We start from the raw sequence: 16,907 nt of genomic DNA, 5'->3' as shown, positions 1-16,907 counted from the left end.
TATTTGTGGAGTGAATGCGTTTAAGCCACTTTTTAAAGGCTCTTCCTAACTTAGCCTCTGCTCAGACTCATCTTTATTAAATTATTTCTTTAGTCTTGGTCCTCCTGTTTCAAGAACTCTGGTAAGTCTTTAGGAATGAGTGGATTACCAGTAAAGAACATATACTAGTGACTTTAAATGAGAAAAAAATGATTTTCAAATTCTGAATGATAGTCTCTCATGCATGGGCTAGTATAGTGAGTTATTTCTAAGTCTCAGAGACTTACTGCAGACATTTGTGGCTGCTGCTCATTCTTGGTGAAGGCATTGTGTGACTACCTGGCAGATTTTCTCCTGTGTGCAGTTTCAGAGAGAGACCCACACTCTCTCCAGGCCCGGCCCCTCCTGTGCTGCCCCCACCCGCAGGGACACGGGTGTGCCCCTGCGGCAGGGCCGCGGGTGTGCCCCTGCGGCAGGGCCGCGCTCCTGCTCAGCCCGTGGGGCCCGGGATGGGGCCGGGCTGTGTGATGGGCTCGTGGGAATGGTTGGAGCTTGTTTGCAGTCCTTCATTCAGTTGACCCTTGAGCAGTGTGGGGGTGGGTGCCAGCCTCCTTCGCACACGGGTGAGGATCTCTGCTTACAGTCCGGGCCGTGCAAGGCCCTACTGTGCTTCTAGTTCCTTTTTCTTGTTTAGTAATAAGACTAGTGCGTGTCCGCCTCCTGCTTGACACCATCTCGCAGTGGTGTTTCCCAGTCTCCCCAGCAGAGGTAACGTCCTCCCCAGTCCTCAGAATGGCATCGAAAATAAAAAGTGAACGTGACATCATGTGTGAGATCGGCCATGCAGGAACTAGGTGAAGGGAACGCCTCTGTCTTCCAGAACTTCATGCATCTGAAACAGCCTTCTTTTGTTACCACAGGTTCAAAAGAGGAATTTAATAGAAATGATTATTCCAATTATCACCTCCCTGAAGTCTGTCCTAGAAAAGAACAAGATCCCAGCTCTGCGAGAACTCATGCTGTACCTCAGGGTAAGGAGGCCTCGGGTTGTGTGGTTCCCCCCCAGCCGCCACAGGTCACTCAGGACCCCACAGTCCTGACTGTGGGTCCAGCCTGGCTTGGAGCAGGACCCCAACCTGGCCTTTGACTGGGAGAGAAGACAGAGGGACCACAGGTGCCTCAGAAGCTGTCTCTGCCTTTCCTGGGGAGTTGGGTCTGTGTCCTTGCTGACCATTAGGTTCGGGTTTGAAGTTTCTCAGCTGCGGCCACAAACAGGCCCCCATCTCGGTTCACACCGCGTGGGGTGAAGTGGATGCTCATCGCTGACGTCGGGAGCTCACCCCCGGCTCTGGTCTGGTCTCCAGTCGAGCAGCAGCCCTTCTGCCTCCTGGCCCTGGGCTCCCCAGGGGCACATGCAGACCAAGTGTGCACAGAAATGAGGTCTCAGAGCTTCCTACAGAGTCTTTCAGTCAGAGAGAAACACAGCATTCTCCTCTTTCCATTTATGCTGTTATTTTCTTCCTCAAAAAATGCTCAGATTCCTTATTTTCCAAGAAGGGCTGTGGCAGAATTACATCGAATATGGTTTTCAAATACATCTTCATCCTACAGAAGTGAAGGTGGGAAAGACAGGCTGACTGTGGAGAAAATGAGGACTTCAGGTCACTCACACTGTCCTTGCCCTGGTGAACCTCAGAAAGGAATGAAATCTTGGGTATACCCCTGAAACATGTGAAGACAGGGAGACCCCGCGTCTGAGCCCGCTCCGAGCAGGGCTGTGCGCCTGGCTCTGTGTGGACCCTGTCGCAGAAGCCCCCTGTGGTTCTCGCCTGCGCCTGGGAGCCCCCTGGTTACCCGAGGCCTGGGGAGCTCCTCCCCAGCGGTGGGCCAGGTGGATTTTCCCTGCCTCCAGCAGTTAGGAAAAGTGGCTTCTTCCTGATGGCACAGAGGCTGGGTCCTTGCCTCCAACCTTAGCCCTGGTGTGCTCACAGCCTCTGTCAGGTCGTGAGGAGACGCACAGATGGCGCCAAGCCTCAGCTGTGTCTGGAGAAAGCTGGTGTGGATGGCTCCCCGTGCCTGGTCTAGCCAGGATGCCGTGTGCTGCCCGCCTACCAGCTTCCCGCTGGGATTCCCGAGACAGGTCCCACAGCCCTGCAGCCATGGCTGGTCCTGAGCCCTACTGGGGGCTGCTTCCGGCCAAGGTTCTAGGGGTCCACGGTGCCTAGCAAGTGTTCGGGAAGCTTCCAGGAGATCAGGCCCCTGCGGTCAGCACAGGTGCAATTGGCACTTCCTGGGAGAGTGGCGTCAGGTTCACTGGTTGGTCGACGGAGTGGAAACCATCTGCTCTGAGCACACGTCCTGCCGTGTTCCCATTGTGATCAGGTCGTGGGGGAGAGCCCATGCACCGGCTCAGGGGGCGCTCAGGGATGCCGTGGTCCATTCTAGGAGGTGATGCAGGATTACGGAGATGAAGTCAAGGACTTCTTCGCAGTTGACAAGCAGCTGGCCGCAGAACTCGAATACGACATGAGGCGCTACCAGGAGCAGCTGGCTGAGCAGCAGGAGCCGGTGAGGCGGGCGGCCTGGGGCATTGCGGGGCACAGAGCAGGCCGGTGGGAGGGCAGCCCTGCCCCTGTCTGCCTGGTGTCGCCCCACACCCCCCTTGGTTGCCTGCTGTCTCAGGGGGCACCGTCAGCGAGGGCCTTCCCTGTCGCCCCTGCCCCGCTGGAAGGTCGCTGCGTCCCAGCGGGGGAGGGAGGTGTGCCTGTTCCCAGCCAGCGCTGACCCTGATGGGGTTCTGGTGCCTTTGGTGGCAGAGAGCGCAGTCCCCCCGAGCCCCTCCTTGGGGTGGCTGCTCCCCCGGAAGCCTGGACAGCCCCCCGGGCTCTGTGCCAGGCGGTGCCGGGAGCCCGGGTCTGACGTTTTGAAGTGGGTTCCTCTGGGCCTGCGCAGATCATGTGAGATACCCTTTACACTAAGTGCTGGGAGGTGTGCTGTCTTTATTTCTCTTCTGTGACAGGTTCTGAGCTTGGAAACAATTCCAGCTCCTGCTGGCCGGGACAAAGACACCGTGGCTGCTCCCGCAGACCAGCCGTCCACACCCAGGCCCCACGCTGCCCGCACGGCTGCACCGCCGTCTCTGGTGCCCAAGGACAGGTGTGCGGCGCTGGCTCAGCTCACTCGCAGGGGCGCCCCCCCACCCCCGCCCCGCACACACGTGGGCGTGGACTGGGCCCCAGGGGGCACGAGGGCGCATCTGCCTCCGTGCTTCACGGTGTCTTTGCGCCAGCAGGCCCATGTCGGCGAGCACCATGGACATCCTGAGTTCCGTCAGGAAGGTTGTCGCGTCGCGCCGCTGGCAGAGCAGCCAGACAGCGGGGCTGCCGCCCTTGGACAGGCACCCTGAGAGCCCAGGTGAGCCAGCGTGCGGCCACCGGTGCCCCCAAGCTCCCGAGACCTGGGCCCTCCTCTGTCCCTGTCGTCTGAACGAGCCACCGGGACGGGCCCGGGGTTGGAGCGCGTCCAGCAGCCCTGCTCATAGTGGACGGCGTGATGCGACCGCCACAGCAGCAAGGGCTTCCGTGGGCCCTGCGCGGTTGCGGGAGGGAGGCGTGAGCGCGGCCGTCCCGCCGTCTCCATGCTCGGGGGGGAGGGCCCATGGGCCTCCCGTTGGCCTCGCCCGGGCCTTGCGGGCCGTGGAGCAGGGCTCACCTGCCCGTCCCTGAAAAAGTAGGTGTTTTTCAACTCTTTGAAACCAATCACGTCACAGTAAACATCCTGGAATGTAGTCTTGTATGTGTATGATCTTCAAGATTAATTCCCATGAGTATTTTTTAAGCTTTTGATGGTGTCAGACCACTGTTTCTTGTTCCCTTCACGTGAATTCCCACCTGGGCCCACGAGCGCCCACAGTCTACCAGGAACCGGGTTCATAATGTCCCATTTTCTCTGCTGAGCTGCAGGCCAAAAATTTTAATTTCATTTGTTTGAATCCTAGTGAGAAAGGCCATGGTTTCTCATGCTTATCATTTGTGTGTATCTTTCTGAATTACCTCTTTATAAAAACTTTATTTGGGACATTGAGTGTACTGCGTATCCTGCAAATGTTCTGTCTCATTGGCACGTTTTTGTCTCGGGGGCTGTTTGGGTTTTTGGAGAGGTAATGCTGTCCCCTTCCACCCCAGCACCTGTGCGGGTCTTGGAGCTGGAGTCCAGTGGGGCTGACCAGGAGTCCAGTGGAGCTGTCGACACCGAAACGAAACGCGGGATCAGCACCCCCGAGCGTAAGTCGTCTGCGGGCACAAGCGAGTCTCCGGACTCTGCAGCGGGCACTGTGTGTGCGAGGGTCCCAGCACAGCTCCTCATGCACATCGTGGGGCGGGTGGTCATGCTGAACGCCCCCAAGTGACTGACGGTGCTGCTGACTGGGCACAGCTGACCGTGGCCTCTTCCAGGTGCTTGTATACCTGGTGACTGAGTTTAACCCGGGTACTGTTTCTGGCTGACACCTCCGGATGCCCGCTTCAGAGGCCAGGTCAGCCCTACGGGCACTGAGCCCTCACTGTGGGCTGGCAGAGCCTCCCTGCCAGCTGCGAGGAGGGCCCGTGTCTTCTCTTTCCCACTGGGAGGTTTCCCTAATGTCCCACGCTTCCATTTTCTCTAAACGTGGAAGTGAGTTGGAAGTGTGTTTCTGTCACTTGTTTTACGGCTTATCCCAAAAGCCACAGACCCTCATCTTCACCACAGGGTCACAGTGTGAGGCTTATCCCCAAAGCCACAGAACCATCATCTGTACAAAGGGTCGCAGTATGAAGAGACTGCGCAGAGCCCACAGAGTGTCGCGAGGCCCTGCCCATGGGGCCTGCGGGCCCCCTCCTGTCTCTCACCCCCCGGTCTGCTCTGGGAACCCGTGACCCTCCCCAGGACGCCCTAGCCTGCCCCCCATGTCCACGCCCCGGGGCCCCTTCCCTGGCCGTCTCCCCATCGCTTCCTCAAGGAGCGCCTCGAAGGCATGAGGTGCCCCCAGCACCGGGCCTTCAAGGCCTTTCGTCTGGCCGGCCTTGGTCTCTCAGCAGTGGCTCCTCACCGTGTCCAGGGGCTGTGTGTGCCTGGGTGGGGAGGGCCGTGGGCCCGGGTGATGAGAGCGTGGGTGGGCGGTGAGCCGGGCAGGAGCCGGCTCTCCTGCTGCGGGCCTGCTCTCGGTGCCGGTCGTGGGCAGCGTTAGGGGGGTGGGGCCTGAGCCGGTCCTGTGACGCCGAGGCCCTCGCGCTGTCGTGCTGCACGCTGCCTGTCAGTCAGTGCACACTTACTGGTGCACACTTACTGGCATCTGTTGTGTTCTCGCTCCTTGCCTGCTAAGTCTCTTACCTGGGCGCTCTCAGAATACTTGTGGTTAGAGGTGATTTGGTATTCTTTTGAAGGGAGATGGATGGATGAACAGAAGTCCTCCCCCATCCCTCCCCAGATGACACCTGAATCACGGCAGTTTTTGCAGGAAGAGCAGGGCGATATGGTTCCTGTGTGTTGATCAAGCGTGAGGTTCAGTTCAGTTCAATCGCTCACTCGTGTGTTATTCCTTGCAACCCCATGGACGCAGCACACCGGGCCTCCCTGTCCCATCACCAACTCCTGGAATTTAGTCAAACTCATGTCCATTGAGTCGGTGATGCCATCCAACCATCTCATCCTCTGGCGTCCCCTTCTCCTCCCACCTTCAATCTTTCCCAGTATTAGGGTCTTTTCCAATGAGTTAGTGCTTCACATCAGGTGGCCAAAGTATTGGAGCTTCAGCTTCAGTCATTCCAATCAATATTCAGGACTGATTTCCTTTAGGATGGATTGGTTGGATCTCCTTGCAGTCCAAAGGACTCTCAAGAGTCTTCTCCAACCCCACAGTTCAAAAGTATCGATTCTTCGGTGCTCAGCTTTCTTTGTGGTCCAAATCTCACATCCATACATGACTACTGGAAAAACCACAGCTTTGACTATATGGGCCTTTGTCAGTAATGCCTCTGCTTTTTAATATCCTGTTTAAGTTCATCATAGTTTTTCTTCCAAGGAGCAAGCGTCTTTTAATTTCATGGCTGCAGTCACCATCTGCAGTGATTTTGGAGCCCAAAAGAATAAGTCTCTCCCTGTTTCCATTGTTTCCCATCTATTTGCCATGAAGTGATGGGACCAGATGCCACGATCTTCTTCATTTTGAATGTTGAGATTTAGGCTAGCTTTTTCACTCTCCTCTTTCACTTTCATCAAGAGGCTCTTTAGTTTTTCTTCGCTTTCTGCCCTAAGGGTGGTGTCATCTGTATATCTGAGATTACTGATAGGCGGTCAGGGCGGGGAAGCCAGGGAGGGAGGCCGGCCCTGGCCCCGCCGTGCGCCTGGCAGACCCGCAGCTGGATGTGCGCCTGCCCTTGCTCAGCTTCTCCCCCTAAAGGCCTTTGCTGACCTTCCACTAAACATTCCCCCCTCCAGAGACTGTCCCAAATGTCACTTTTGGCTCGGAAATCAGCTACATCGTGTCACCAAGCCAGTCGCTTCCCCTCCAGAGCAGGAATAGGAGGGGCACCCCAGGAAGCCGGCGGAGCGCGAGAGCCCCAGGCCAGGGGGACAACGTTCTGTGTCTGTCGCTGCCTGACATGCCGTAAGTCCCCAGTCCCTGCCCAGAGCTGTCCCGTCTGAGGGCTGTGGCCCCGCGTGACATGTCCACTCCCCCGCAGGCCCCCGCGTTCCCCACAGACTTCCCAGTGGAACGTGACATCTCCCTCTAGAAGCGAGGACCGCACCGCCTCCAGGAGGCCACGCCGCCAGACCTCCAAGAAGAAGGCCAAGTGACCACCTTTCCCGGGAGTCCTCACCTGCAGCCCTGGGGCCACCTGCCTGTTCACCTCTGTGGCTGGTCAATACCTGGTTAAGAACCGTAACACACCAGGGAAATGCCTTAGGTGTTTAGTACAGACTTAAGTATCTGAAAATATCCAGCTCATTCTAATAAACTCTGTTCTGGTCCCAACCCAGATGTTGTCTCTTAGAAGTCCTGCTTCTCTTAGCTGTTTTCCAGTTCCTTATAGTAAGGACATTGCTTCCCATATCTGTTATCCTGACTGTAATATTTTTTCTATCGTTATTAAATTGCAAACTTTTTAAAGCTTCTTCCGACGCACAAAGGTGAGGCGTGAGCGCAGCCTCCGAGCGTTCTTAGCAGAAGGTGTTCATCGGCAGCCATGCAATTGACAAAGTGTCGGAGAAAAAACCAAATCTCTCCTCTTAGGGAAAAGGGACCCAAGCTTTCTTTAAGTTTCAGGTCATCTGCCTCCTCACAGCACATGTCCATAGACTGCAGTCCCTGCTTAGAGAAAATCTCTGTGTTTCTTACCCAGAGCAACAGGAGCACTGCTTTACATCTAGTCCCTGAGGGCTGTCCCTGCGGTGGAGGGGCCTTAGGTTCTGTGCCACCAGTCACCTTAAAACACTGGTGGGCGTGCGCTCTGTCCGAGAATGAGCAGAAAGAAACGGAGCTGGCTCAGGTTTCATCCCAGACCTGCAGAAGCAAAACCACAGGGTTTCTGTCTGTGCTGCACGTGGAGTGCTGGTAGGATGACAGCGTGGAGGCTGTCCTGACCCCGGCTTCCCGTGTGTGAGCAGATGTGTGTGCACACGTCTGCACAGCACACTGCGCACGTGTACACGGCACAGGGCAGCCCCCAAGGGACACCCTCGCCTCCGTCCAGCGCTTCAGACCCAGGGCACGCCCGACACGACGCAAGGAGGGACGTGAAGATGCCCCGCTGCCGCTTGCTTTTTGTGAAGCTTTCATAAGCGAGGTGCAACAAACACCGAGCGCAGGGGCGTTAGCGCGAGTCTGCGGCGCCCGGCTTCGCTGCGGCCAAGGCCACAGCAGCAGGTGTGCCGGCCTCCACGCTCCAGCCACGTCTACATCTTCAAGTGTCACAAGGCTTCTTTCCTGTCTGCAGCGACCTCCCCGATCCACGTCACTCCCCTTTCCTCTGTCAGAGCTGGGGCACGGGGCAGAGGCTTTAGGGTCCGCGAAGGCCACCTCATCACGGAGCTGCCCCCAAGACAGAGAGCACCTCCGTCTCCACCGAGCGAAGCCGAGGAGGAAGGATTGTCTCAGGTCTGCGCTTTCGAGTCACAAACTCGGAGAAGACGCTCCCCCAGCTCCATGAGGGGCTGCCCTCCGCTGCTGCCGGTTCTCACGGGAGAGTGCCCACACGCTCAGGAAAGAGAGGTCAACGTCGTCTTGAGTGTTGAATTAAAAGCCAACGCATAAAGATGACGACACTGAACGTAAGGGTGAGTGTGCTTTTCCCTGTGAGAGCCGATGACAGAGGAACGGGAGCACGGGCTTCACGTCGGGAGTGAACGCAGCGGCATGTCTGAGGCCGGGGACGCCTGCTTGCAAGGAACAGAGGCCTTTGCAAGGTGTTCCTGACGCCCCTCGAAGCAGGCAGCATGACGGGTGGACGAGAACTTCATCAGCATCAGGAAACTGCCTTGGACTCGGGCTCACACTTCGCCCGCTGTCAGCTGGGCCACCACCCGACCACCCTCCTGCTGCCGTCGGGGGCGGCCTCGTGGCCCCGCGGAACAGCCTCCCAGGAGGTGAGGCGGAGCCCGCACTGTCTCACGGCAGATAGGGCACTGGGGTCACTGTCTAAGCAGACGTAATGCGGTTGACGGATTCGATTTCAGAACTGCCTTTGGCCGAGGACCGTCTCATGAACCGTACGAGGAAGTGGAAGGCATTTAGAGGCCGGAGAGCAGGCTGCTGTGTTTTCTGAGTCAGAGCCACAGAGCACGGTCCTGGGGAAGCCAGGCCGAGGGGCCACACGGAGGACCCTTCCCCGCCCAGCCCCCTTGGCGCCATCCGGGTGGACCCACGTGGCGTGTGAACGGCTCCAGCAGGGCTGGTCCGCCCTTGCCTGCGTCGGGCGTCAGGTGGATCGGGGCGGGAGAGCTGGCCTGGGCACTCCGGAGCCCGCCACTCCGAGTGGGCATGAGAAGGCGGCCAGTGACTGCAGGGCCCAGTGGGCAGGACAGGAGCCTGACACCACCCGCTCCGCGCGGCGTGCTCTTGGACGGGAATGGCCGCGAGGCCTGTGGACCAGATGCCCCAGGAGCGCACACATCTCTCCTGGGACCTGCTGGGTTTTCGGGGGACATCATCTTCCCTGCTGGTGACACCGAGGTCTCCAGGCTTCCCCGCCTCCTCACCTGTCCTGACGTGAACTGTCCAGCTTCCCTGGGTTCTTATAGCTGAAGCCGAGTAGCGGAGCCGAGTGAGGCCCGACAGGCCCCAGCAGTGCCCGGGGCACGCTGCTCACGCAGGACAGGCTCAGCGTTCCCCACTCCGATCATGGCTGACGAAGTAGTCCTGTCTGTAGGCACAGCGGACACCGCTGTGATGAGGGCCAGGACCCCCCGACGTTGCCGCCAGTGTTGGGGTCACCTGGAGAGGGGGAGGGGTGAGAAGATGCTGTCCCCCACCCCTCCCCAGGCCTGGAGCGGCTCTGCCCCCTGGCCGTGACGCCCACCCGCTGCAACACCCACCTGTGGGCACCATCGCCGCCAGAGCCACGGAGCACATCCGGCAGCTTTCTTACTGGGAAATGATTGCCCTACAGACAGAACCAGGAGCCAGAGTTGTAGGGAAGAAAACCCCTGAATTTCTAGGGCTTCCCTTTGCCGCAGATCATTTAGTTTTAAGCGGATCAAAAGGGCAAATGGGAGGTGAGAAGGTGGCCTTGCAGCCCCAGCCGCCCCTCAGGAGACCCTCAGCTGCGCTCTCACGCCTCCAGGTGGGCCCGGGGCTGCCCGCATGTGCAGAAGAAAGTGCAGGAAGCCACGCAGGGGTGTAGCGACCCGCGCTGGCCAGCCTGGGAGCTGCTGCCGTCCTCCCTCATCCAGTGCGGGGTTCTTGACTGAGCGCGCTGTTACTTAAAGGTGCATTTGAATTCTGATCTCATAACTTCAGTTCCCAAGCTCCGTCTCTCGGGTCAGGAACTCGGGGGCACAGCCCAGGAATCGTCCTCCTGCCCTAGAGCAGCTCCTGGATCTGACAGCAGCTGGGGAGTCCCCGGGGGCGACTCCACAGGTGGGGCGGGCCCTGCACCCGCCCCCATCCTGCCTCAGCCTCCCCTGAGCCCTGATACCCAGAGGAGGAAGCACCCCAACAGCGTAAATTACTGGGGTGAGCCCTAGTTTCCGCTTACTGCAAGATGGTCAGACTGGGTAAATTCCCGGAGACCTTACCCAACCTTACGTTTCCATGACTCTGTCAGTTACCAAAGAAATGGAGCTTGTGATTCTTCGTTAAGTTTCAGGATGAGGAGAGAGCCCGCGGTCCATCCTTCAGACGGTCCTCCCGCCAGACCTGGTGGACTCCAGCGGGCAGCCCGCCGCAAGGGCGCTTAGCTCCAGGGCGCCAGGAAGCATGGTCGGCCCGCGGGCCCGTGGGCGAGGCTCGACGGACTCACACCCGTGTCCTGTCCTTGCAGTGGGCCGAGCCCGTGGCGTTGGATGCGGTGCAGCAGCTCCGGCCCGAGTCCTCCTTGTGGACGGCGCTGAAACCCTGTTGGGGCGTGGGCGTGGACGGGGACCCAGTGACGGATCCTGTGCCTTCCCGCCTCCCCCAGGGGCTGTCCCCGAGCACGTGTGGTTCAGCCCTGCCCACGACCCACAGGTGCCCGAGGGCACCTGCAGCCCTCAGCGTCCCTGCACCCCCGCCCTGGGCGCCCCCACAGGCTTTCCCCTCCGTAACAGGAGGGGCCCTGACGTGAGGTCTGAGGCTCCTGTCTCACGAAGGTCGCTGTCTGCCCACGGGTGCTCTGCCTGCGGCACGGCCGCCCACACCCGCCCTCTTCCCGGGGCTTTCACCAGAGTGCCCGCCTCGGTTTCCCACGAGGGTGAAAAGGCTGGGACAAAACGTAATATTAAAGAAACTAACATCATGTGGGATAGGAAAAATCAGGAATGGAAATGAGAAGATAAATGAACAAACCAAAGGATACTAGACATGCAGATCAAGAGAACAGTTTCCAGAAAATCATTTGAGACACTTTGAGACCATGATAACCGATTCCGAAGTTGTTTAAACTCACAGAGGGTCAGGAGCTAGTTTTGAAAGGGATCACCATGCAAATACCATATTCTGATTTCATCCATAGTTGAATCCAGTTCAGTCGCACATTCATGTCCGACTCCTGGTGACCCCATGGACTGCAGCATGCTAGGCCTCCCTGTCCATCACCAACTCCTAGAGTTACTCAAACTCACGTCCATCGAGTCGGTGATGCCATCCAGCCATCTCATCCTCTGTCGTCCCCTTCTCCTCCTGCCCCCAATCCTTCCCAGCATCAGGGTCTTTTCCAGTGAGTCAGTTCTTCGCATCACGTGGCCAAAGTATTGGAGTTTCAGCTTCACCATCAGTCTTTCCAATGAACACCCAGGACTGATCTCCTTTAGGATGGACTGGTTGGATCTCCTTGCAGTCCAAGGGACTCTCATGAGTCTTCTCCAACACCACAGTTCAAAAGCATCAGTTCTTCGGCGCTCAGCTTTCTTCACCGTCCAACTCTCACATCCATATATGACTACTGGAAAAACCATAGCCCTGACTAGACGGACCTTTGTTGCCATATAGGTTATTGCAGTTTCTTGAGTCGAGTCCTCGGTACTGAATGTGCAGAGTCACTGCTGGGGAGGGGGTGGGGGAGGGGAGCCTCCTCTGCTGGTGCTGACGGTGAAACTGGAACCGCCACTGTGGAGGCCCGTGTGCAGGTTCCTGAAACAGTGAAAAGGGGAGTGAAACTAGGGTACTCCCTAACACCTCAGGAGGACGGTTTTAATTACCTCTAAGATATATATTCGCAAAATACGCGAATTCTAAAAAGTTAATTTATCCCTACGTTTTTAACATAATCATTAGTTGGTTTTCGAAGTTACTTCTTCTGTTTGTCTTTTGTACAATGGTTGTTAGGAATTTAGAGACTCCGCCTGTAAGTGATATCTTCCGAGTTTCGTCTTTCTCTCGCTTCACTTCATGTGATAATGATAATTTTCTCAGAATCTGAGCCAGAAGTGGGGTTGCGGGATCCCAGGGTCAATGTCTGTTTAGTTTCTTAAAGAAGCTCCATGCTGTTCCCCACGGAGCCTGCGTGCATTTACGCGTTGACATCTCCACCCCGAGTGTAGGAGGAGCCCCTTTTCCCTCCGCAGCGTTTATTCTTTGTAGCTCTTTCTGATGACGGCCATTCTGACTGGTGTGTGGTGCTTCATCAGTGGGGTTTTGAGTTTCCTTGATTGAATCATTCGAGAAGTGTAGTGTCTTTCCAGGTGCTTTTTGAACTTGTACTGTGTGAGCACAATTTCCTTCTTGAAATTGACTGCTTGAACGCTGGCCCTGATTTGAATTCTTTTTTGATTTACCCCAGGAAGTTCCTTGAGGGCAGGTGTCCTTTAAAGCCCTCAGGGCCTTGTGAGTGTTACGAGCCCATCAGCACTGGTTTTCCACTTGTGATGGGAAAGGGCCGTGAGCCAGCAGCATTTCTTCCTGCCTGACTCTGGCTCCTTAGGCAGCAACCCCAGCCGGGATTGTCAACTCCAGAGGAATGAGCCAGAAGAGCTACCCGAGGCTTGTGTCTCCTGACTTCTTCCCTGTTACCCCGCATCCCGGTACACACCCCAGTGCCCACAACGCCACCCTGTGGAGGGTGCTGTCATCTGTAGGTGGGGTGGCCCTAAGGAGGGAGGCTGGAGCCGGGAAGCCCACCTCCAGGAAACACGGAGCCCGGGGACCTTCAGAGCTCTTCTGGCCCAGAGGCTCCACCATCCTTCGTGTGCCGGAGGCTTGATATCCGCGTTGGCGGGCCTGGGCGGAGTTCAGTGGGCACCACAGACCCATGGGGGCTCTGTGGTTGGCACATGTCCTCCAGCTCCCACAGCGCCAGACACTCCAGCCCTGGGACTGGAGCCTCCTCAGGCTCCAGGGATGTGACACCAACCGAGGTCACCAAGGCCTGAGGGACACAGAGTCAGCATTTCTTTTTTGTTTTTTAAATTTTAATGTCAACTGAGTATATAGGTGATTTAGAATATTGTGTGTGTGGGGTTTCTATTAGATGTGCAGCAGCTTGATTCACTTACACATAATGTCTATATGTTCTTTCTCGGCTTCTTTCCCCTGTAGATTATTACAGAGTGTTGAGGGTTCCTTGTGCTATGTGGGGGTCCCTGTGGATTACTGTATACATAGTAATGTGTATGTGTTTACCTGAATTGTTGCTGGCCAAACTCTTGGCCTTCTCTGCCCACTGAAGCCGGATAAAATATACGGAGACAGAGTTTGGAGGAAATAGAAAGGTGGCTTTAATTCTCAGCCGGTTGAGAGGGGAACACAATACGCTCAGGCCTCAAGGACTGTGCCCACCTCCATGAGGAGTCTTCTGTCGTTGTTCAGTCGCTCAGTCGTGTCCGACTCTTTCCAACCCCATGGACCACAGCACGCCAGGCCTCTCTGTCCATCACCAACTCCCAGGGTTTACTGAGACTCATGTCCATTGAGTCGGTGATGCCATCCACCCATCTCATCCTCTGTCGTCCCCTTCTCCTGCCCTCAATCTTTCCCAGCATCAGGGTCTTTTCAAATGAGTCAGTTCTTCACATCAGGTAGCCAAAGTATTGGAGTTTCAGCTTCAGCATCAGTCCTTCCAATGAATATTCAGGACTGATTTCCTTTAGGCTGGACGGGTTGGATCTCTTTGAAGTTTAAGGGACTCTCAAGAGTCTTCTCCAACACCACAGTTCAAAAGCATCAATTCTTCGGCGCTCAGCTTTCCTCACAGTCCAACTCTCACATCCATACATGACTACTGGAAAAACCATAGCCTTGACTAGATGGACCTTTGTTGGCAAAGTAACGTCTCTGCTTTTTAATATGCTGTATAGGTTGGTCACAACTTTTCTTCCAAGGAGCAAGCGTCTTTTACTTTCATGGCTGCAGTCACCATCTGCACTGATTTTGGAGCCCAAAAAAATAAAGCCTCTCACTGTTTCCATTGTTTCTGTCTCTATTTGCCATGAAGTGGTGGGACTGTATGCCATGATCTTAGTTTTCTGAATGTTGAATTTTAAGTGAATTTTTTCACTCTCCTCTGTCACTTTCATCAAGAGGCTCTTTAGTTCTTCTTTGCTCTCTGCCATAAGGGTGGTGTCATCTGCATATCTGAGGTTATTGATATTTCTCCCAGCAATCTTGATTCCAGCTTATGGTTCACCCAGCCTAGCGTTTCTCATGATGTACTTTGCATAGAAGTTAAATAAGCAGGGTGACAATATACAGCCTTGACGGACTCCTTTCCCAATTTGGAACCCATCTGTTGTTCCAAGTCCAGTTCTAATTGTTTTTTCTTAACCTGCATGCAGATTTCTCAGGAAGAAGGTCAGATGGTCTGGTATTCCCGTCTCTTTAAGAATTTTCTACAGTTTCTTGTGATCCACACAGTCAAAGGCTTTAGTGTAGTCAGTGAAGCATAAGCAGATGTTTTTACAGAACTCGCTTGCTTTTCCGATGATCCAATGGATGTTGGCAATTTGCTCTCTGGTTCTTCTGAGTTTTCTAAATATAGATTGAACATCTGGGATTTCTCAGTTCATGTACTATTGGAGCCTAGGAGCTAATTGTCTACCTGGAGTTTTACTCTGTGATAAACTGGACAGCAGTTAATGATTGTATTGGGTCTGAATATTTTATGACCCTCCAGACCAGGGAGGCCTTCTGAATGCCTGGGAACTGGAACAAATACAGCTTTAGGCTAGTGGAGCCAAAAACGTTTATGTGAGAGAATTAAAACTGAAACTAGGAAAAAGAACCAAGGCTCTGACTTCTACACGGACTGCCTAACGATTTCTCCATCCCGGGGACAGCGTAGGGTAAGTGAGACCCTCCCAGTGCTTCGTCGGCCTCGGGGGAGTTGGTCCTACTGGTCCGGGAGCGATGAGAAGGAAGACGGAGCAGGTCACCTGGTGCGAAGGGCGGGGCGCCTGCAGCCTCCACTGGTCCGAGGCGCAGAGCCCACCCGGGGCCCAGCTTTGTTCCTGATTGCAGACTACGAGACTGTCTCAGACCTTATCTTTCTCGTGCCATCGTGCTGTGTTAATCACCTACTCCTAAGTGTCTCCCTTTTCCCAACACTGGGGTTCAAAAAGCTAGCTCTCAGTCATAGACTAATGTGGATTTAGTTTCCTATGGAAGTATTTATTACTTTCCTCAGGGATATATATATTTGTATAAAATCCTCATCTTACCACCCGACAGCACCGCTGTGACTGCGCTTTCACACAGGCTCCTTGGTCACGGTCGCTTGCGAGAGCAGGCTGGGTTTCTGCAGCCTCGTTTGGTGGGTGAAGGACCCACTGAGGGAGTCTCGGTAGTTTTTCCCCTGTGTTCTGATCCACTGGACCTCAGATCTGGAAATGGGGAAGCTCTGATGTCCCTGACTAGCCCCAAGGGTCTCGGAAATCTTCACCAGTTGAGTTCCCCTCTTTCTGGTCTTGCTGGGGTTTGCTGCTGAAAGATGTCTGTTCACTTTCTCTTTCTTCCCTTGGAATCTGGTGGTGTCTTCTAAGTGTGTTACTTTCAAAGAGGTTTGCTTCTTTTTGCTCTGGGGTCTCTGCTGGGGAAAGAAGGTCCAGGCTGTGGGTTACTGGGTTTTCTTGGATGAAAGAACTCTTTAACTCAAGATGACCAGATCCAGACTGAGAAAACGTTACACTGAACATCCCCCACAGAGACTATAAACCGAGGCACCTATTTTAATTTTTATTTACAGGATGGGGAAAAAGAAATAACGGGACAAACTTTATTAAAATGGGTCTCTCGAAAGCCGTTTGTGCTTCTGCTGACGGTCTGCGTTCCTCATGAAACTTTCTCACTCTGGACCGAGGCCCTGATGCTTCTGTTCTTTAATATTGTAATAAAAGGAACTTCTTGTATCAAGGACCTGATAAGCAAAGTGTTAGCGGATTGATCGTTGATACATTTTTAAAAATGGTCTTATTCTAAGTCGTTGAATTTTCCTACTAAGTAACTTCTCAAGTTCTTCCCAGGTAAATCCCTTGTACTGTGGGTGACCCAGAGACACAGCACACAGGGGCCCACAGGAAGGTCTCAGTCATGTCGAGTAAAGCTAACCCATCTCTGTTCTTCAATAAGAACGGCAGTCCTCGCTTGGACTCTGAGAGACTCTGAAGCCTCTTCCTGAGTCATCTCGTCTCTGAACAGATAGGGTCACACCTGAAAAACTGATTAGAGAGGACCGTCTATGTAGGACTACAGGATTTTTGGTGGTCATTCTGGAAGAAATGTGGATGGGAATGGGAATTGCTCCATCGTTGAAGGTTTCTTCCCTCAGGAATCAACACATTTTGCTTTTGATGTTTTCCTTTTCTTTTAGGTTAGAAACCAGTGACCATGCTTTATAAACACTAAACCTCTATACCAGACATACATGGATGTTTATTTTTTCTGGTCAAACAGATCAAATTTAAACTATTAAGGATTTAATGCTACGCTTCATGGTTACTATGCAATAAAATAATTTAGAATAAATGGAAAGTAATTGATCACTTCATTGTAGTCAGCACAAAATTGTACTTTGTCCGGCGGCCTTTGTTATAAGCGTAAATGATACACAAAACGCACTTTGCATTCAGAATTTTCCTGGCGACTCCCTTGCTCCTCACATTCCACGGTCTATTGGTTCTCTCCTTCCCACAAACCAGCTCTCCACAAGAGGGTCAAGACTTAGGGACCCAGGGACTGAAATTACCTTGCAAACTTTGGCTCAGCGCACTGAATACAGACAACAGTATTGTATCCTAATCATCAAACTTACGAAGAGACTAGATCT

General features: G+C 54.5%; 2 protein-coding genes across 21 annotated transcripts in view; one reads left to right on the top strand and one right to left on the bottom strand.

Moving 5' to 3' along the window:
* Positions 1–6,995, top strand: part of NCAPD3 (non-SMC condensin II complex subunit D3) — a 54,855-nt gene extending 47,860 nt beyond the window's left edge. For 11 of the 20 annotated variants that reach the window (XM_081544632.1, XM_081544639.1, XM_081544643.1 and 8 more), the window contains 7 exons: positions 900–1,010; positions 2,425–2,547; positions 2,999–3,135; positions 3,272–3,393; positions 4,164–4,262; positions 6,454–6,622; positions 6,699–6,995. In XM_081544632.1, coding sequence (XP_081400758.1) covers positions 900–1,010; positions 2,425–2,547; positions 2,999–3,135; positions 3,272–3,393; positions 4,164–4,262; positions 6,454–6,622; positions 6,699–6,813 — 876 coding nt within the window. In that variant the 3' untranslated portion in view covers positions 6,814–6,995. Of the gene's footprint in view, positions 1–899; positions 1,011–2,424; positions 2,548–2,998; positions 3,136–3,268; positions 3,394–4,163; positions 4,263–6,453; positions 6,623–6,698 lie in introns of all 20 variants that reach the window. The other 9 variants (XM_081544630.1, XM_081544636.1, XM_081544637.1 and 6 more) reach the window with 1 other exon arrangement.
* LOC145527144 (uncharacterized) overlaps positions 886–16,907 on the bottom strand; it is a 40,552-nt gene continuing 24,530 nt past the window's right edge. Inside the window, exons 4-8 of the mRNA XM_081544652.1 lie at positions 10,262–10,570; positions 9,550–9,617; positions 9,214–9,377; positions 7,355–7,519; positions 886–1,584 (exon numbers count right to left, since the gene is read on the bottom strand). Of these exons, the coding sequence (XP_081400778.1) occupies positions 10,410–10,570 (161 nt within the window). The 3' untranslated portion in view covers positions 886–1,584; positions 7,355–7,519; positions 9,214–9,377; positions 9,550–9,617; positions 10,262–10,409. The remainder of the gene's footprint in view (positions 1,585–7,354; positions 7,520–9,213; positions 9,378–9,549; positions 9,618–10,261; positions 10,571–16,907) is intronic.

This window comes from Giraffa tippelskirchi, chromosome 11 (genome assembly GCF_054371585.1).
Source record: "Giraffa tippelskirchi isolate mGirTip1 chromosome 11, T2T-mGirTip1v1.2.pri, whole genome shotgun sequence".
NCBI lineage: Eukaryota > Metazoa > Chordata > Mammalia > Artiodactyla > Giraffidae > Giraffa > Giraffa tippelskirchi.
The sequence above is the reverse complement of the archived record's forward strand: the minus strand, read 5'-3'. Positions and strand labels throughout refer to the sequence as shown.